Source organism: Zalophus californianus, chromosome 16 (genome assembly GCF_009762305.2).
Source record: "Zalophus californianus isolate mZalCal1 chromosome 16, mZalCal1.pri.v2, whole genome shotgun sequence".
Lineage (NCBI taxonomy): Eukaryota > Metazoa > Chordata > Mammalia > Carnivora > Otariidae > Zalophus > Zalophus californianus.
In genome coordinates this window covers 42,488,006-42,508,045 of record NC_045610.1, presented here as the reverse complement: position 1 = coordinate 42,508,045, position 20,040 = coordinate 42,488,006, and the positions used below count along the sequence as shown (strand labels likewise).

The following is a 20,040-nucleotide window of genomic DNA, read 5'->3' as shown; positions in this document are numbered from 1 at the left end:
GTGACTTGTCTTGTGTCCAGTGATGTCTTCCAAAATTTCCCATCGCACCATGCCACATGCCCCATCCCCAGAAGATGCTCATTCTAAGTGCTAGTATCCAGGAGTCTGTGAGCACTCGTGGGGGCCAGGGGATTCAGAGACTCCAAGGCTAATCCACTCCACTTCGCCCAGAACTTGCTGTGTGGCCTTCAGCAGGTCCCTGTACTGCTTAGGTTCATCCTCTATAAAAATGTCATGGACTCTCCCGGTGCTAATGTTGGGATTGGTTCTAGGCGTTCAACAATACATGCCATAGAAAGCTCATTGAAATGTCACCCAGATGTCACCATGGGGCTGTGTGTGTGTCAAATCCCTCACGGGTAAGGCATCAGCCTTCTTTCCCACCTTGAATTCTTCAGGGGACCCCAGAATGTTCACTGAGGATTCTCAGCAGGGGGCTTTAGCCCTTCTCTTCTCCCTGCAACAACCAAATAAGGAACAGGCTTTCTTCCTTTGATTTCCCCCAAAGCATCCACTCACATGGGGATGAGCGTGGGGCAGACTTCACTGGTGATTTGGAGACAACGTAAGGACTTATGTCTCCCACCTAACAGGTCTGATGAGAATTTAGCATTGAATATTAACTACCCCAACTCTGAAATATTCCCTGATTATTCCCAGCACATAGAATATTTTTCTGGTCAACCTTTCCCTTTGGGGTCCCCTGCTTCCCTCCGTTGTTGCTGCACCCTCTTCCTCTCATCTTTTTTTTTTTTTTTTTTTTTTTTTTTTAAGTAGGCTCCACAACCAGTGTGGAGCCCAATGTGGGGCCTGAACTCATGACCCGGAGATCAAGACCTGAGCTGAGATCAAAAGTTGGTCACTGAACCAACGGAGCCACCCAGGTGCCCCTCTTCTTCTCATTTTTGAACCACCTTCTTCCCATCTCTGGGGTGTCCTTGGAAAAAGGAATATTTCATGACTATGCCTAGCAACTCCGCACTTGTATTTCTGTTCTAATTCAGTGGTTCTCAATCTTGGCTGCACTTTAGAATTGCCTGAGTGATTGAAAAACAAATGAAAAAACAATTGCCTGGATTCTACTCCAGATCAGTTAAATCAGAAGTTCTGGAAAGGCTGACTACTATAACTAACACAGTTGTTTATTATTATTGTTATTGTTATTATTGTTTTAAGATCTTTATTTTCAAGTAATCTCTACACCCAACATGGGGTTCGAACTCACAACCCCAAGATCAAGAGTCACATGCTTTTCAACTGAGCCGCCTGGGCGCCCCCAACACAGTTTTATTATGAATTTCTTGCTCACATCATATCTGATGGGAATTGGGTTGCACTCCTAGCAGTGACTCAGGGTTCCAGCCTCTTTCCATTTTTGACACCACCATTTTTCAGAAAAGGCTCCACAGGTGTCCTGGAAGAGGAGTAGCGTGCAGGCAATTGCTCACGGATATTATGGGCTAGGACAGTCGGCCCACATCCATTGGCCAGAATCTAGTCATGTGGCCCTGGGTTATTGCAAAGGAGCCTGGGAAATGTAGTCTTCCTTGGTGCTCAGGAAGAGGAAATGGGATCTAGCCAACCTCTGCCAAGCCAGGATTGGAGTCTGGGAAGCTATATGTTTTAAAAGTTCCTCAAGTGATTCTAATGTGTAGCCAAGTTTGCCAGCCACTGCTCATCCATTTTCGTCATACCCTTGGGAGTGGAGGAACTCTCCTTTTAGCCCCAAATTAGCATCAAGGTAGTTTCCTACTAAAGATATTTGAATTTCTAAGAGGAATTCTGCTACCAGTTTTGTTTTTTTTTTTAATTCCTTTTCCTTCCTGGCACAGTAGCATATGGTTAGTAGGGCCAGATGGATTCTTATCATATTATAGTTGGGAAACTGACCTACAGAGGTGATGGGCTTTTGTCCAATGTCACACAGAAAGTCATTGGCAGAGCTGGAACAGACCCCTGGACTCTTGGTTCTCAGGCTGGGGTTTTTCTCCCTGTGTGCTGCCTCCAAAGATGGAGGGGGATTGATAGAGTCCGGGGTGGGGTGCACTTAGCGGAGGAAGGCACTGTTGGAGGAGGAATGTGGGTTAAGAAAGGGAACCATGAGGGGAAGTGTGGGCTACCTGGTCATCCCCAGATTCAACTCTTTGAGCGATCCAGGCGTTCCAGGTGGTTGAGGGCGTCAACAGCCTAAAGCCCACACGGCTCTGGCCCCTCCTCCCTCAGGACTGGGTTTGCGTGGTGACCCCACAGCTCTGGGACAGACTGAGCAGGCTGTGCAAGGGAGCAGGGAGGACTATCTAGCTTGTCCCATTGATCTATTTATCTAATCTAACTGCTATTATCAAGGTTTTCATTATTTAGAAACCTCTATGTTTTACTATCTGGTGAAAAATTTTCCAATTACTCCTTTGATCAGTGATATTTTTCTTAGTAATACTTTCTTATTTCTCCTAGAAAGAGAACTCTAGGATCATTTGGTCAGAGTACACCCTTTTGCTATGGGGATCCTAATTGGAATTGCATGAAATTGGGACATTAATTGGGGAGGATTCTTACTCTTCAGTCTTTTCCTGCAGGACCATAGTCTGTCTCCCCTGTACTCGGGTCTCCTTCCAGCCCAGGGCCCCCACCCACCTGTCTGCCAAGCAGAGCTGGTCAGACTGGCACGGTCTCCAGTCAGCAGCAGCCTGATACCAAGAAGAGCACTGGCTTTCTCATAAAGCAAAATTCTTTCCTTTGAAAGGACTGCCCTTTATCCCGAGATTCTCCCCCCCAACCTACTCTTTGGGGTGAAAATGGTCTTCTTTATTTTATTTATTTTTTATTTTTTTAAAAGATTTTATTTATTTATTTGAGAGAGAGAAAGAGTACATGAGAGTGGGGAAGGTCAGAGGGAGAAGCAGACTCCCTGCTGAGCAGGGAGCCCGATGTGGGACTCGATCCTGGGACTCCAGGATCATGATCTGAGCTGAAGGCAGTCGCTTAACCAACTGAGCCACCCAGGCGCCCCACAAAAATGGTCTTCTTTTTATAAAAGGGATGAGATATTTAAATTTTTTTTGCTTGTTTCTAGATGTATAAATTGACAAAATATATTTTGGAAGTGTTACTGATCTGTGAAATCTCAAATTTTGGGTTAAATCTCTCAGTGGGTTTAATTCCACAGATGCCCTGTGTTTTGAACAGGGTTTCAGAGTCTCAATGCCTAGGAGTTGAGGCCACACATGCGCTGGCCCGAGAGTCCATTTCGCAGAGAAGAAACAAGAGCTGAAGAAGGCACAACACAGCCGAGATTGGCTTCGTAGATTCTCATTCCCTCCTGGTCTCTTGCCCCACTTTGGAGAGCACAGTTTCATTCTCTGCATTAAGTAAGTATATGAAGACACACCTTAGCCCCCAGGTCAGCCAAAATACGGGCCCTAGTCTATCCCGGCAATTTTAAGTGTCTTAAGTCTGGCCCAAAGCCAAAGTAGGCTGATAGACTAAGGGTGATGGATGTTCCCTTACTAACTTAAAAATTTGTGAATGGAAGGTAGACGAGAATTAGGTGATCTGTGCCTTAAGCAGAAGCTCCAGTTCCCTGCCATCACCTCACACATGCGCACACACACTCAGATGAGGATTCAGTAGTAGGCAAGCAAATTCAATAGCCAAAATACCAATAATTTTTCAGTGTGCAACAAGCATTCATTCATTCGCTTATCAAACATTACCTTATTTTTGAGAATTTACTCCAGCATCATCACCTCTTGGAAATGCTTTGTGACTCCTCCACGGGTTGATCTGATCAAGGAGCCTCTTCTTGGCGCTCCTGAAACAGCTTATCACAGCGTCCTGTTGGGGACTGGTTGTCCTCTCTGCTAGACTCTGGGCCTCTGGATGTAGGGACCGTGCCCCACTCAACGGTGCTCAGAAGATGGTGTTGAATTAATACTTAAGGTACCATGCCATTATTTTTTAAGGAACTGGATGATTTATGAGAAGACGTAATAGAAAAAAAAAAAAAAGACCCTGTTCACAATAACAACCCCAGTACAAAACGCAAGGCATCTGTGTAATTAAACCCACTGAGAGATCTAAACCCAGCTCATGGGAGCAGCCAGATGTCCTCAAAAAAGACCATGCTGGAGCCACAGTGAGAACCAGATGTGGCAGGTGTGAGGCATGAGTGTGCCTCTCTGACCATCATCCCCGCCCAGGAAGGAGAAAGGGCAGTGTAGGCAGCATCTGGATGTGGCTTATATTTGTCTTCCCTCTTTTTTCACTTTCACAAGTCTTGGCACAGTGCCTGACAGTTCCACAAATTATCTAAGTGTGTAGGTCCCACCCCACCCATTTTTTTCAGGGTTTGGTCTTCCTTCCAGAAAGAGATCTTCCTCTCTCTGCGGTTCCCCAGGATCCTGCCCTCATACCATGTGGTAGAAGTGCCCAAGCACTGGTCTGTGGACCATCTCATCTGTGACAATATGAGGAAATTAAGAACAAAGCAGAAAGCTTATCATTAAGTTGAATGTATTTAAGTGTAAGAATTATCATTTATTCTGATGTGGTGATTATGAATTTTATTTTATCACATGCCAATTTAAGAAATACTCCCCCCACCCTTTTTCCGAACTTGAATCAAATCTTTCCCTGAGTCTCTGCTCATTAGAGTAAAAAGAAATGAAATCTCAATCCTGTTTTGGAGGGCTTCCTCCTTTCCCCGGAGTTACTCAAAGACACAAGGGATACATAGTGCCTGGGAAATGGGAGTCAGAATCTGGTTCAGGCAGAGTGGTGATCAAGGTACCAGTGTGCTTTTAAACAATGAGATTGTACATAAAACAAGTTTTATTGTGTTGCTGAGCTTGTGGGAAGGGAAATATCCCAGAAGCATGGTGAGTGGACAGGAAAGGTGGAGTTACCCTAAAAGGCAAATGACAATTTTAGCATCACATTTGGAAAATTAAATATAAAGCCAGGGGCAACCTGAGGTTTTGGTAAATTAGGGATCTGGGAAGGGGCTAATCTGGTCCCAAGTTGGTATCTTGGCCCCTGACAGAAACAAATGCAGATCCTCCTTGGAGGAAGGTATCCTCAATTTCAGCCCCCCAGATTGAAATCATCCAAACATGAGCTCACATTATGAGATCGCAAAATAAAAAGGAACAAACCACTATGAGTGACAGTCAACATAAACAATAGCATATTTATATCTCCAGGGACTTTTTTTTTTAAAGATTTTATTTATTTATGCATGAGAGACAGAGGGAGAGAGAGAGAGAGAGAGAAGCAGAGGGAGAAGCAGTCTCCCAAGGAGCAGGGAGCCCGATGCGGGACTCGATCCCAGGACCCTGGGATCATGACCTGAGCTGAAGGCAGACGCTTAACCATCTGAGCCACCCAGGCGCCCCTCTCCAGGGACTTTTGATATTAGGCACCAAAATGTAAACTATGTGTGTACAAAATATTTAATGGAATAAAAGATGGCATTACAAAAATTAACAAGCAACAAGACTCTAGAATGACTAGTTAGGTTTGAAAGAGAACCATTCAGAACTTTCAAAATGAAAAATACAAGGATGAAAATAAAAACTAATTTTGGGGCGTTTAACAGCCAATTAAACACAACTGAATAGAGATTAGTGAACCAGAAAGTTGTTCCCCTAAGTATGGTGCTTGGACCCGCAGCATCATCAGCCCTGAGAGCTTCTTAGAAATGCAGACTCTCAGGCTCCCCCCAGAACTACTGAGTCAGAATCTGAAGTTTAACAAGATTCCTTGTGATCTGTAGGCATATTCAGGTTTGAGAAGTATTAAACTGGTAGAAATGACATAGACGGCAGAACAAAGAGATGAGGAGGGAAATATGAAGGAGAGGTTAAGAGATACAGCAGCGATAAACAGAGGGTCTAGAAAAATGTAATTCTGGTCAGTGGCAAGATTTTTAAAAGTGTTGGAGAGCAGATAATATTTGAGGAGAATTTCCTAGAACCGATGAAAGGCATGAATTCACATATACAAGAATTTACAGGGGCACCTGGGTGGCTCAGTCGTTATGCGTCTGCCTTCGGCTCAGGTCATGATCCCAGGGTCCTGGGATCGAGCCCCGCATCGGGCTCCCTGCTCGGCGGGGAGCCTGCTTCTCCCTCTGCCGCTCCCCCTGCTTGTGTTCCCTCTCTTGCTGTCTCGCTCTCTCTGTCAAATAAATAAATAAAATCTTAAAAAAAAAAATTCTTGAATACTGCCCAGGGAAAAAAAAAAAAAAGAATTTACAGCAAACAAGAAAACAAGAAGTTCATGGCCAGGAGTAAGACTGCAGAATACTGAGACAAGTAGAAAAGTTTTATGTACAAACATAAAACTAAGGTGTTTCAAGATGGAGGGTTGCAAAGCGGCAACTGGTAAAGGAGTGGTCTTTCTCCCTTGCCTGGAGGGCGGGACTGGGCCCACATGGCGGCAGCAGTGGGCATTAAGGGAGTGAGCAAATGTCTATGGAGGGTACTCAAGTATCTGATAAATCCGTGGAAACTTGGAATCCCAAGGACGCCAACCCTAGGTTGCCTTGGAGAGATCTGGGCCTCTCAAAAGACATCAATCTGTTTAGTTGGCACAATGGTCTGCAAATGGGCAAGGGGTGGTAGGGGGATGACCTGGCTGACCACCCCCTGGTCCCCAGGAAGCCCTGGTTGCAGCAGGTGACAGGTTGAGAGGACGTTCTTTCCCCACTGGGCAGCCCCAATTCTTACCACCTTCCAGCTGAGGGATTTTTCACAGGGTGAGATTTTGGGGTCTCTCTGACACCACCTGAAACTTGGTGTTCCCTACCTCCCCCAACATCTGGGCACACACTGTGCCCAGATCCTGGGCAGAGACCCCAGACAGAGCTCACACCCAGGGCTCCCTCTCCACCCGGAGAAGGTAAGAGGAGTTCACCCATCCCTGGGGACCTGGGGCAGTGGCTGGCACCTTCTGGAGAGTTTCCCTTGGTTTATCACACCTGCTCTACCTTGCCCAGCCCCCTAGGCCCTCACTGCAGGAGCATTCCTTTGTGGTTCTTCCTGCCATACCCACAGCGACAGGTGTAGACGCTGGTGAAGACTTTGAGAAATGCTGCTTGGAAGGCCCTGATGGGAGTGAAATTGCTTCTGTCATTTCAGAAAGCTGTTCAGCAATGGGTATCGGTAACGTCAAAAATGTTCACATCCTATGACCTGGCACTTCCATGCACACAAATGCTTCTACAAGAAGTCTCCAAATGCAAATCAAGCCTTGTGGGAAGACTCACTATGCTGTTATTTATAATAGCAAAAATAGAAACAAATTATATAATGAGGGAGAATTGAAATAAATGGAGGCACACTGTGAGGAAATATCACAGAGCTGATGCACATTTTATTTATAAACGTTGGTAAAACATGGAGAAACGTTTATAAGAATTAAGTGGGCAGGCGCCTGGCTGGCTCAGTCACTGGAGCGTGCGACTCTTAATCTTGGGGTTGTGAGTTTGAGCACCACGTTGGGTGTCGAGATTACTTACAAACAGAAATCTTAAAAAAAAAAAGAATTAAGTGGGAAAAGCAAGATCCAAAGTTGTATATACAAACAAATTTGTCAGAGAACACCAGCAAATGATGTGGAGTAAAAAAACAGGAAGGAAATGCAACAAAACGCAGCTGTGATTATCTGGGGGAATGGTGAGCCTGAGTGAGTTTTCTTCTCCTCCCCGACGTGTTTCTAACTTTTGTATACTGAGCGACCACCCATTTCACTTTTTAAAGAAAGTCAAAAAAGAAAAAAATAGCAGTCCTGTTATTTTACCCCCTCCTGCTTCCTGATCTCCAGGGGGCCAGACTCAGGGTCACCTTCAGGTTCCTCCGATGTTCCTGCCCTGTTCTCTCTCTCCTCCCTTTTAGATGTCCACCCACACCCTGTGCTTTCCTACCCCTCCCTAACCCCAACCCACAGGCAATTAACCCTTTCTCAACAGGGAAGGAGCCAAGCTTTTCTCTGGCCTCCTTCCAAAGCCTGGGATGCAGGGCTGGGTGGGGAGCCGGGAAATGTAACCCCTCCGTCAGTCCTGGGCTCACCCCTTTCCAATGCGCACCTGACCTGGACCTGGCCTTGGACCGGCCCAGGAAAGCGCCTATCTGGGTCATGGTGTCTTAGGCAGGGAAGCCCCTATGGGGGGGGCAGTTGCGAGACCCCACACCCCAAATGTAGACTCTAACGTGGATGAACCTGAATCTACTGCTTCTCAAATTCAAGTATTAGAGTCATTGGACACTTGTTAGAAATGCAAAGCTGTGGGTCCAGCCCCAGAGAGGATTTTGGTAGGTCTTGGTAGAGCCCAGGAGTCACATTTTTAACCAGCCTCCTGAAGGACTGGGATGCAGTCCCATTTTGAGAAATCGGAACCCCGTCTATTCCCAGCATGCTCCTCCTCGTCCTCGTCCACTTATGTAGGAGAAAGTGGTCCTGAGTCAGGATGGAATGAAGGGAGAAGAAGGTGGGGGTCTTTTGCTGGGCACCCGGGCGCAGGGGATTTCTTGTAGCGGATACAAACTCAGACCAGATCTCCTAAGCCTTGCCTGGCTCTGGCGAGCTCCAGCTGCATGCCCTGCCCTGATGTGCACATACCGAGGAGGTCCCAGGGTCCCACTGGTTCTGTGAGGCCACCACTCCGGGGCTGACAAAGACTTTCGGGTCAGGCTGGGCATGCAGGAGGAGAGCCTGGGGACGGCGGGGGAGAGCCCGGAGTCTGGCAGGCAAGCTTTGGGAAGCTGTCGAGGAAAGCTTATGGGAGTTAGTGCAAATGCAGCCATTCAGATTCCCGGCCGGCTGGCCTGGAGGGCGCCGCTAGACTGATATGAACTTCGAGAAGCCGAGCTCCTCCCCAGACATGTGCAGGGGAGGCCCTGGGATCATGTCCCCCTCCGGGTCCTGGGAAGGGGCTTCATCTTCCTCTGAAGTCTGTAAAGACAAGAGTCAGGGGTTGAAAAGCAGAGCAAAAGTCAGGTGTTGAAAAGCAGAGCTCAGCCGCGGGGGGTCTCCAGGTAGCTGTTGGGTCCACCTTAGCCTTTTCCACAGTTCTGGGCCTCTGTCCTTCTAAGGGGCACAGACTAACAAGCTCTCCCCAGAACCCCCAGGCTTTTGATTCATGCCTCTCACCTCCTCCCAAACATCCCCCCACCCCATCTGCAAGAGCATCCTCAGGGCTTCTAGCCAGGTTTTTGCCTGCAGGTGTTGGAATCCTGCCAGTCCAGAGCTCTTTAAACTGTGACTACTAACAAGCTAGTCAAGAACTTTCTGGATGGGGGGAAAAAGGACGTAAGGTTGGGAGTCCTGACTCCCGAATGAAAAGGACTGTGCCTTTGGTGATGGTGGCGTAGGTGGGTGGATGCAGGGGGCAGTGTTCAGGGAGCAGATGCTGAGGAAAGAGCCCCCCCCCCCCACTTCCCTGCATTGTCAGAGAGAAGCCAGGCTAGGTGGCTCCAGGCACAACTACCCGCCCCCCGCCCCTGCATGCCCTCTGTTCACACCTGGCTGAGGCCCTGGGTTTCTGCACACGGGCTGGGGCTGGCGTGGGGCCCAGGGGGCCCTGCGAGGCTGATCATGGTGTACTCCAGCGGCTGAAACAGAGACTCGGTCAGCACAGCCCATTCCCAGCAGCAGTGATGGTCCACCCGCCACAGCAAGACAGGGGAGCCACGGGAGAGCGTGGGCAGGCTGTGGGGTCAGAGCCCTTCCGTCCTATTTCCTACATCTCAGAGGGACCTTGGGCATGCCACTAAGCTCTCTGAGGCTCAGTCTCCTCAGCTGTCAAGTGTGGATAACCTCAGGGTTATAATGAATATTCATGGAAATGTTTTACTGCTCAACGCCTGGGAACTCCTGGAATGATTCATTTGTTTCCATTATTGTTATGTCTATCCTCGAAGCAGAAAGAATGTGCAGGCTGCCGGTTCCTTGCAGGCCCAGGGAGAACAAAGTTGAACTCCTCAAAGGTTCACCGAATAACAAACCGCAGAAGAAAAGTTCCTTACAAATCATAAGCCTGAGCTCCCCTCCTTGATCAGATAAGGAAGCCAAGGGAAGAGAGGCAGGCAGTCCAGAGTGAGTAGGAACCATCCTGGGACCAGCAGCGGGGTAGATGATGTTGGAGCCGGCCGAGGCCCCCAGCCAAGGCTCCCAAGGGCATAGCTGCCCTTAGGTGTCCCCCAGCCGGCAAATCCCATGGCCCGACGGTCACTGAAGATGGAGAAAGAAGCTCCTGTCCTCTGGACACCTACTGGGCATCTCATCTCATGATTTCCTGAGCATAACCCCGTGAGATGCGGATAAGGAGGCTCAGAGAGGTGACGTAACTTGCCATGTGTCACACAGCTGGGCTGGGACTTGAACTCACGACCAAGTGACCTCGGACCCGGGCTCTTTTTCTATCCTCTGCCACCATCCTGGCGGGGCATGCCGCACACACTTCCCTTCTTTTCAATGCCCTTGTTTCCTAACTGCCCCCTCCTTCTTCTATCGCTGCCCTGGCTGCAGGGGATGGGGGCAGAGGTGGACACTTGAGCCATCTCTGGCGACACATTCAGTCTTACAGGACAAGATGAAAATCAGAGCAGAATTCCTCAGGGGGGCTGGGGGGACGAGGGGACGAGGGAATGGGGGGAGTGGAGGGAGATTTCACAAATGGGAGCCTCTACGTCGAAGCACTAGGAAAATAGGGAATCAGGGAAGCCTTGGGAAGTGGGAGCCAAGCCTTAATCTGAGCCCAGCACTCCCCCTTGGGCTGTTTCAGGAGTCAGGGGCCACGCCGTCCCATGTTCACGGACTGAGGATGGTTCTTTCTTCTGAGTCTAGGGGAATAGGCTCGGGCAGGTCGAGCAGTTGGCCCCACCCCTCCAGCCCTCGGCACGCCAGTGGGGCAGGGTGGAGGCAGCACAGGGTATTGCGGCCAGCCCTGCAGACCGGGTCCGTTGCTCCGGTTCCGCCTCTTTCACGCGGGGTCTCTGGAGGCAAGTTATTTATGCTCTCTGAGCCTCTGTCTCTTATTCTGTAAGAAGGGGGTAATGATAACCCCTACCTTGTGCAGGAGTTATGAAGATTTGGTGACACAGGTAAAGCCCCTGGCACATAGTAGGTGTTCAATTAAAGAGGAAAAGGGAGCTTCCTGAAAGAGCTCTGTGGGCAAAGGAAATGCTGGCCTGAGCCCTCATACCTCCCTCCGAGTTTTACACGCCCCTGGGGCTCTCTGACAGAGCCAGTAGAGTGCCCCCTTCCCTCTTTGACCTGAATGTGGGCAAAGAAAACCCCAAGCCCTTTCAATTCCACCTGCAGCCCCTGCTAAAAACTACAAAGAAGCCCAAAGGGAAATAAACCAAAGAAAACCAAAAGCTCTCGGTTGGTCATGTTCACCGAGGTCTTATCTCTGACCCTCTCAGAAGACCCTGTTCCATCCTCCCCCCGACAAGGGGTCAGCAGGGGCGGGGACAGGTGTGGCAGGCTGGAAGCAGTCCCAGGCAGCCCTCCTGGGGGTGGGCTGGGTGGCAGTGGGCAGCCCAGTACAGAGGTTCTCCGTCCCGCCCCCGCCCCTCTTCTAGCCGGCAGGGTGCGCCCTAGGACGCACGGCTGGGCCCAAGCTGACCTCTGGAGGACAGTGGCAGCCCCCCTCCCCATCCGGGTCTGTGACTTTTCCCTCACTCCTGTCCACCACCTCTGGCCTTGCCGGGCTTCCTGAGACAACAACAGCTGCTTCCTAAGCCAAAGCCCAGAACCCCATTCGTGTCCCAGCCCCTTCCCAGGGGGATCAGGCCTGAGTCTTTTGTCCTCACTGGCGCCAAGAAAGAAGGAAATGGCAGCCCCCCTTTCCTGCCCCTGTGTGCAAGAGAATAACGTGGAGGCCTCTCAATAAACAGCGGGAGGAGGGGGTGGACACAAGTGAGGCTTCTGCGGCCTGAGCCCGTGAGTCCGCAGCCCTCGCAGAGACCCCGAGGATCCGGCTCTGACACTCTCTGCTCCTAAGATGGGGAGGCGAAGAGGGCGCTGGGCCTGGGGAAGACCCCCACCTGGTACCTGCTGGGCCGTCAGGGTGAGGAGGGGCACACAGATTCCCCAGAGACGGGAAGTGAGCCCTGCCTGGAGCTCAGAGACAAACAGGGAGGGAGGTACAGAGACGGCTCCCGGGAGTCCTGACGCCCAGCCCCACCGCCATCCGAGCTGGGGCTTCGGGCTGGCTGCCTTTCTTACCAAGTGTGAGAGTTGGACTTTCTCGTTCCTCTGTGTCTCTGCGGCCAGTTGAGCTGAAAGAGAACAGCAGGCATACCCTGAGGCCAGGAGTAGCTGGGAGCAGCCTGCGACAGCTCCCCCAGAGGTGGACGGGCCCCCGTGTGCTTGGGAGCAGGGGCTTCCCAGAGGGAGCAAGCAGACTGGGTTGGGCAGGAAGACTGCTTGGACTTTCAGCTCAGTCCCTTAGTAGTGATCTGCCTTTTGGGATGGGTACACGGAAACCCCCTGGTGTGGGCCAGAAACTAGCCGGGGAAGTAATTCTATGTGCTAAGGCCATTGCTTCTTCAACCTCAGGGTGCATCCAGGATCCCAGGACATTTCATGAAAATGCCCATTCTAATGCAGCCGGTCGGGCCTGGGGCCTGATAGTCCTTTTAACAGGCTTCCAGGGGATGTCACGGCTGCTATCTGGGGACCACAGCTCGAGAGGCGAGGTGCCAAGAAGTTCTGAGGTCTTGATCAGGAATGTTCCCACCCTGTGTGCTCCTCTGGACTCCTCTGCGGTGAGCTGGGGACGTGGGCAAAGCTGACATTTCTTCCTGGGGGCCGCACACGGAGAAGTTGGAGGCAGGCCCAGGACCACTGCCCCCCACCCAAGGCCACGTGCAGTAGGACAACATTGCCAATTTGCAGAGTGCTTTGGCACACGTCTTCCTGGTTCTGCTGCTTCCTGGCTGTGCAAACTCAGGGCAAGCTGCTTAACCACTCTGCCTCAGTTTCTTCCCCTGTAAAATGAGGGTGCTTGTAATGAGCAGTTTCTAACGCCACAGTATTGAGAGCATTAGAGGAGCTAAAAGCAACATAGCCACACAGAAACGCACAGCCCATGGGCTCCTCTGACTGATATTTTGGCTAACCCTCTTAACCCATGCTGTCTGCCGGGGGGCCCCCCCGAGCCACACACAGCCACTGACACCGGAAGCATGACTTCTCCGAATCACACTAGGTTTTGAAGACTCAATATGAAAAAATGCAGAAAGCGGAATATGTATCATAAATAGTTTTATGTTGATTCCACCTTGAAATGATCATGTTTTGGAAAGATCATACTAATAAAGAATATTGTTAAAATTAACATCCCTAGTTTCTTTCTACCCTTTATCATGTGACTTTTAGGGAAGTTTAAATTACATATGTGGCTTGGATTCTACTTTGGTTGGACTCGTATTCTATTTCTGTTCTAGTTCTCTTGTATTCTAGATCTGTGATCCAAAAAAGTTGTGGCTCAGGGAAGGTAGGTGACTTGCCCAAGGTCACACAGCTAAAAAGTAGCAGAGCTGGGATTCGAAGCCAAGTCTTCACAGGAGCCGAGCACCTCTCGAGACCCCGACGGGTGTGAGGCCACAGTATCCTTCCTGCTCAAGGGCTTAGTCTTGAATTCCCGCCCCACAGCCCCTGCCGTGGTAGTCACGCAAGGAACTGGACCTGCAGAGGCTGGACATGGATTTGCTGGGATCAATAGGGACAGAAGTGATTGATGAGCTTGGACAGATGGGAGCAAGCCAAGAGCCCCCGTTCTCCCATTCACGCATTTGAATTGCTTTTTCCTAATGTTGACTGGCCTGTGGCGCCCTCAGAAGGGAGGAGCAGGGTTCCTGATGCCCATACCTCGGATGGACACACTGATGCACAAGGTCTCCCTGGGGTGGTGGGGGGCACTGCAGGTCTCCGCGAGGTCCCTGACCTCCCACCCCCTCCCTCTACTTTTGCTCACCTTCCTTCCTCCAGCGGAGCAGATAGCTGCCGAGGGCCACCAGGCCTGCGGCCAGGAGGAGGGCCAGCAGCACCAGGCCCGGGGCCAAGATGCGGACCTTTGGGATGGAGACCCTGTGGGTGAGATGGAAGGAGGCCAGCAGGTGTCACCAGAGAGCAGTAGCATGCTGTGCACATGGCATTCTTAGTCTGCGTCCCAGCCATGCCCCTTGTCTTTCCCAAAGAGATCAGAGGGCACCGGGGACCACAGCACCTGGTCAGTCCCACTGGGAGGGACCCCAGTCCCCACTACCAACTCCAGGAAGCGCTCTCAGCTGGTCTGAACTTGGCAGCAGGTAACCTGGACGCCTCAGGCAGAAAGCCTCCGTCAGTAACTGAGTGCAAATATATATAACCCCCAAGAACCAATCCTTCAGGTTGTGGTTCCAGTTGGGTAAGAAAAAAACCTATATTCGTGCTCGGCACAGTGCCCGGTGCAAGCTGCGCCGGGGAAACTGGGGTGGCTGCCCCCGTGGCTGGGGTGGGGAGACTGGGGTGGGGACTGGGGCCACGGTGGACCCTTCACTTCAGGTGGGCCTGTGTGTCCAGAGCAACAGGGTTGCCGGCTCTGCAGTGCAGGTCGTCCACTGCTTAAGGGCCCTGCGGAGGGGGGATGGGAGCCGAGTCTGCCCTCTGTGCTGTTAGCCGCGGCCCTGACAGGAGGCTGTGCTGGCCTAGAGGAAGGAGTGCCAGGTCCTCACTTGCTCCAGGGCACCTCATGTTCCGGGGATGGCCTGAAAGGTGACCTTGGTCACCCTGGGCTCACCTGGACACGGAGCTGCTGCTGCTGGGGGGCAGATGGGTGTCCTCCGCGGAGGTGGAGTGCAGCTGTGTGGATGGGCGGGATGTCCCTGCATGAGGAGAGGTTGCTTCATGAGGAGAGGTCCCCGCGTACGGAGAGGTTCCTGGGTCTGGGGAGGTTCCTGCATGCCCGTACGGGGAGGTCCCTGTGAATGGAGAGGCCTCGGCCCCTGTCTTCCCCTGCTTGGTTGTGGTGACTGTTTGGTGGAGACCAGGAGAAGCTACAAGTCCAAAAGCAACGCCTTAGCACCTTCTCTGACCCTTGAGTCCCAGCATTCCCCAGACCTCTGACCCTTGACCCCTGAGCCCTAGCCTCCCCAGGACCAATTTCTCAGAACTTCCCCAGCTAAAGGACCCCCCCCCAGGAAGCAAAGAGAGGCCTAGATGAAGCCATTGTCTCAGGCACGCCCCACACCCGCGCGTGGTTTTCAGCCCCTGTCCGTGCCCACTGCCTGGGTCATCACAGCCCTGTGCCCACTCCGTGACCCATTGCAGTGGCCACGCAGCACACAGAGGCCGGCCAGCTTCCCACTCCAGTCCTGGCCACTTATCACTGCAAGTCGCCACATGCCCACCTTTACCACCTCTGCCTCAACAGGCCTTGACCTCCTTCAACAGCCACGGGGCCAGCAGGGCAGGGTGGCAGGGACAGGTCCAGAGGTCAGGGCCCAACGCCCTACCTTTCCTGCTCAGGCCTCCAACCCCGGCGCGAGCAGACAGAACACAAGCCTGGCGGTCAGGCTGCGCCTCTTCCCTGGGCTCTGCTGCTCCTTGGGTGACCTGACTCCATGGGGCCCCTGATTCCTCCGCGGACAGTACAGCTCCCAGGCTCTGGGGGCCATGGAGCGCAGTGTCTGGCTATCGGCAGGCCCTCACTGGATGCTGCTTTACAGAGGGGCGGAGGAGAGACAGGAAAACCATTCACTCACTCAGTTCTGGGGGCTGAGTTTGCCAAGCTTTTGCCTTGGGCTGGAGGCTCCTTGTAGTAAGAGGCTGGAAGGAGGGAGTGGGGGAGGGAGGACAGCAGGGACCTGGGGGAAAGGGAGAGGTTGGTCTCAGGGGAGGCGAGGATCACCACTAGGAGCCAGATTTCCTGCCTTGGTGGCAGCCAGTAGCTTTCCTGCCCGCACCTCTCTGCTCAGAGTCTCCACTATCTCCTCCCTCCAGCCACTTAGGAGTCACGGATGGAAGATTCGCGTCGATTGCTGGTCTCCCCCTCCTGTAGTCGCCTTTGGCCCCCCACTTAGCCCAGACCTTCGGCTTCCCTTGTCCCCAACTGCCTGCCAGTCTGCTCTTTCCATGCCACTCTTCACACCAATACTGGTTTTGGCTCTAGAATATGGATCCGGATATGGGATACTGGATTCCATCGCTTCTTGCTTCAGAACTGTTTCCGTGGCCCTCACTGCCCATGAGCTGAAGCTCAAGCTTCTTACAGGCCTTTCAAAGTCTTTCAAACTCAGACCTCAGTTCACCATGTCGGCTTCACCTCTTTGCCATCTGGGGCACCAGCCATTCCTCTATTTGCCCTCTCTTCCCAATGAAGTGAGCATCCTGCCCACCTCCGTGCTGTTCCCCTGTGTGCCATGCCTCTCTTCTCCACCTCTGCCTGACACACTCTTTTCTGTCCTGAGAGGCTGGGATCCCTCAAGGACGAGATGCCTAGCCTATGTGCCCGGCAGAGTGGGCAGAAACGTGGTGTGGCCAACCCCCCTGGAACCGCCGAGTTCCCTGCCCACCCTCCCCCTGCCCCCGGGTGCCCCTCGGTCACCTCCTTGCTGGAGTGCCATCCGGGACTCGCTCCCTGTCCCCATCATTCTCTATTTATTTTTTATTTTTATTTTTTAATTTTACTACAATTTTTTATTAACATATAATGTATTATTTGTTTCAGGGGTACAGGTCTGTGATTCATTCTCTATTCTAATACGAGGTCAGGTTTTCTCTGATTTTTCTGAGTAAATGATCAAATCTTGTGCAAATAAAGGGTATTTATCTTTTCCTATCCGATATGTATACTTCTTTATCTTGTCATATTTCATGGCCTACAGCCTCCAGGCAATGGGGAATAAAAGAAACGATAGTGGATACTCTTGTCTTGTTCTGACCTTTCTAGAAATGCTGATCTGTCACCATACTCAGTGGTGTGCCGCAGATGGCTCCCACTGACTTGGGAGAGCTGTTTACTTTTCAGGAATTTTGTGAGCTCGTCATTAAACTATCGGTGGCTGGAAATTGGGGAGGGTGGGGGCATTTAAACCACAGAAACTGGCAGACCTTGCAAATCAGAGCTTCCCCAGCTAAACATTCACCCGCACACCACTGTCATTGGCCTTTATTTTCTGTACCCCAAATATCATCAGAGAAAGGTCAACAATGTCTGACACAGGATTACATAATAAGGCACATATCACACAGAAATGAATAATTATAAATGAGGTAAAAATTTAAAATAGCCCCAAATATAGCTAAAATTGATCCCCACTAAGTAAGAAGGAGGTCTGAATACTGATAAGAATCAGAGGAGATCAGAGAAGCTTGTAAATAATGGAGAACAGGTTCAATATGGTTATGATACTGCTGTTATTATTTGGTGAGCTTATTTCTATCTCCTTGAATTAAAATAAAGACCCATGGATGTCAGGGATCTGACAGTGGGGACTGCCTGGGGATGGAGTGGGTCCCAGATGGGGCCAGGGGAGAGAAAGAGCAGACACCAAAGCGAGAAAAAAACCTGGATTTGAATCCTGGCTCCATCACCTCCTGCCATGAAACCTCAAGCAAATCATTTCATCTCTGGAGCCTCGGGCCCCCATCTATCTGTGAAGTGGTATACGAAGACCTGCCTCACCCTTACTGGCTGGCAGACTGGGGCTGCCCACTCCCCTGGGCCCTCTCTGACTTCTCTCTTCTCAGCTCGGCAGATCCGGTGGGGCTCTGGGCATCCAGAGAGATGTTCCTTCCCCAGCCAGAATCCCCTAGTGTCCTTGAGCTCAACAAGCTCCTCCTCCGAGGCTGGATCTCAGACCCTCCTCATACCTGCCTTTGGGACTTCAAGATCTGGGGAAGGGAAGCAGGGAGGGCTGAGACCACGGGCAGGGTGAGGCCAGTGTGGCCGTGGCTGGACGGGGGGCACTGCAGGGTGGGTCCGGGATGCTGCACAATGGTGGGCCCATCCTGCAGGATCCTCAGGAATATCTCTGACTCCAAAGAGGGAGTCTTTTTTATTCTGTGGGCTGCCCATTTCATCCCCAGCCCATGCAGTCTCTCTCCCCCATCTGGGCAAAGAGGAAAGGCACTGAGCAGGGAGTTCAACAGATCTGCGTGGTGTGACCTTGTCAAAGAGCAGCCGAGGGTCATGCTGCACGGCTTCTACTCCCGCGACGGCCGAGCACTTGACCAGCATCATCTCACTGAGCGCCACCCCCCCCCCAAGGAGGTTGGTATAAGCACTACACCTGTGGGCGAGGAGGAAATGGGGTCCTGCACTGACCAGCGGCCCACCCTTCCCTCTTCCCTTCTGTGTCACCTGTCCCCCATCCAGAGAAGCAGAGACATGTGTTACCTGGAAAGACAAGCAGAGAGACCAGGAAAGACTCGTCTCGGCCCAGTTTGGAGACCCCACAGAAGTACTTCCCAGCGTCCTGCAGGGTGAGATTCCTCAGGGTCACGTGGAGCGTGAGCGTCTGGGGGCTGTCTTGGATGGACACCCTGTCCTCTCTGGTCTCCTGGCCATTTTCTCCTGCATAGACAGTACCCGAGCAGCGGGACAGGAAGAACCCCTTCTCCCTGCACCAGTATTTCTGGTGTGTCCTCAGCTCCTTCTGGTAGGTGCACTGCAGGGACACCGTGTCACCTTCAAACCCAGTGATCTCCTTGGGGCCCAGGACGGCTCCATAACCTGAAACCATAGTAGGGACAGAGGTCAGAATTCCATGGATTCAAATTCCAGGGTCAACACCAGAAGAACTCCTCTTCAGTCACTCCCTTCTGCAGCAGCCCTGGAAAGAGCTGGTGGTCTCTTCCCCACCAAGGGTAACTGGGACAGGGCTGTTGCTGTTTCCCTAAAATTGGCATATGGAAGGGTGGTGATGGGGAAGCTCTAGATTCAGACAGCCTGGATTTAGAATCTCAGCACTGCCACCTAGTAGCTGTGTGACCTTGGGGAAGTTACTTGCCCTCCCTGGGCATCTGGGCTTTCCCATTTATAGAGGATGATGATGATGATGATGTCTTAGTTCACTGAAATTAAGATGCTATCATACGTAAGATATGCCGTAATTTTATATACCACTAAAGAAATCATGGTCACTTGAACAATTGTCATCCGTTACAAGACGTATCCTGATATTTGATGTTAAAAAGTTGAAGAGGCAGACCTATGAACTGATGAAACAGCATAATCCCTTATCTCTCAGGGTTGTTGTGAGTGGTACAGTAGAGGCTCAAGAAATATTTGCAGAGTTTACCATGGCAACCACGTAGGGTTGTCTTGTCTGCCTCCAGGCTGGGTGTAGAGTAGGAAAATAAAAATGAGAGAGGTGAAGCCCCCCTCCTAGCCACCTAAACATGAAGGGTTTGGAACCAGTGGTCTGGGAGAAAACCCGGCTCTGCCTTCCAGAAACAGCAAGTGCCTGCCCCCACCCCCTCACCCCCCCCCCCCCCCGCAGACTGAGGACCATTGCGGTGGGGGCGAGACCTGGAAGGATCAGGCAGCAGTGGGTCAGAAGAATGAAAGGTAGGTTCAGGAAGTCCTCCTTCTGCCAGCTTGGGCATGAGCCCCACATCCCTCCACTCCTCCCTCTCCTGCCCCATCTCACCTGGGAGCAAAAGGCAGCCCCACAGCAGGACCAGGGGCCACATGGTGGGCGCTGGACATGCAGGAGCACACGCAGGAACTGGGAGCTCTCTGAACCACGCGGGGCTTTAACTTCCTCCAGAGGCACTAACTAGATCAGGACCAGGAAGGGGGGAGGGGCCTGCAGGTCCCCCCTCTGCGCACAGGGGGAGGCGCCTCTGCCATTCCCTTTACTTACCCTCGGTGCGCCCCAGCCGCGCGGTTTACCGCAACCCCCCCCCCAAAAAAAAAACCACCGGAGGGCTTCTCCCCAACCCGGACCCCTTCGGGGGGGGGGGTCTTAACCATGCCCACCGCCATGCACCCCAGAGGATCTCTGTGCAGAATCCAGAGAGTCCAAGACTGAAAAAATTACATAT

At 51.7% G+C, this 20,040-nt stretch overlaps 1 protein-coding gene across 5 annotated transcripts; it reads right to left on the bottom strand.

Moving 5' to 3' along the window:
* Nucleotides 1-7,354: 7,354 nt before the first annotated feature.
* On the bottom strand, nucleotides 7,355-19,765 carry CD300LG (CD300 molecule like family member g). Of its 5 annotated transcripts, none has more exons than XM_027624484.2 (8): nucleotides 19,644-19,765; nucleotides 18,389-18,724; nucleotides 15,753-15,854; nucleotides 14,789-15,044; nucleotides 13,985-14,097; nucleotides 12,232-12,284; nucleotides 9,522-9,611; nucleotides 7,355-8,952 (listed from the first exon to the last, which is right to left on the bottom strand). In XM_027624484.2, the coding sequence occupies exons 1-8, from the start codon at nucleotides 19,684-19,686 to the stop codon at nucleotides 8,839-8,841; spliced, it is 1,107 nt and encodes a 368-aa protein (XP_027480285.1). In that variant the 5' UTR covers nucleotides 19,687-19,765; the 3' UTR covers nucleotides 7,355-8,838. The 5 variants fall into 5 exon arrangements, with proteins under 5 accessions (XP_027480285.1, XP_027480288.1, XP_027480286.1 ...); XM_027624487.2 differs by having other exon boundaries at nucleotides 14,789-14,873; XM_027624485.2 differs by lacking the exon at nucleotides 9,522-9,611.
* Between the last annotated feature and the right edge of the window lie 275 nt (nucleotides 19,766-20,040).

Bases quoted from the DNA above. Each gene is read 5' to 3' on its own strand.
- CD300LG (XM_027624484.2), bottom strand. From the start codon at position 19,686: ATGTGGCCCCTGGTCCTGCTGTGGGGCTGCCTTTTGCTCCCAG. The intron at 18,725-19,643 runs GTGAGATGGGGC...CTATGGTTTCAG, and splicing joins GGGCTGCCTTTTGCTCCCAG to GTTATGGAGCCGTCCTGGGC. The intron at 9,612-12,231 runs GTAAGAAAGGCA...TCTCTGTTTCAG, and splicing joins AAGTCCAACTCTCACACTTG to CCGCTGGAGTACACCATGAT.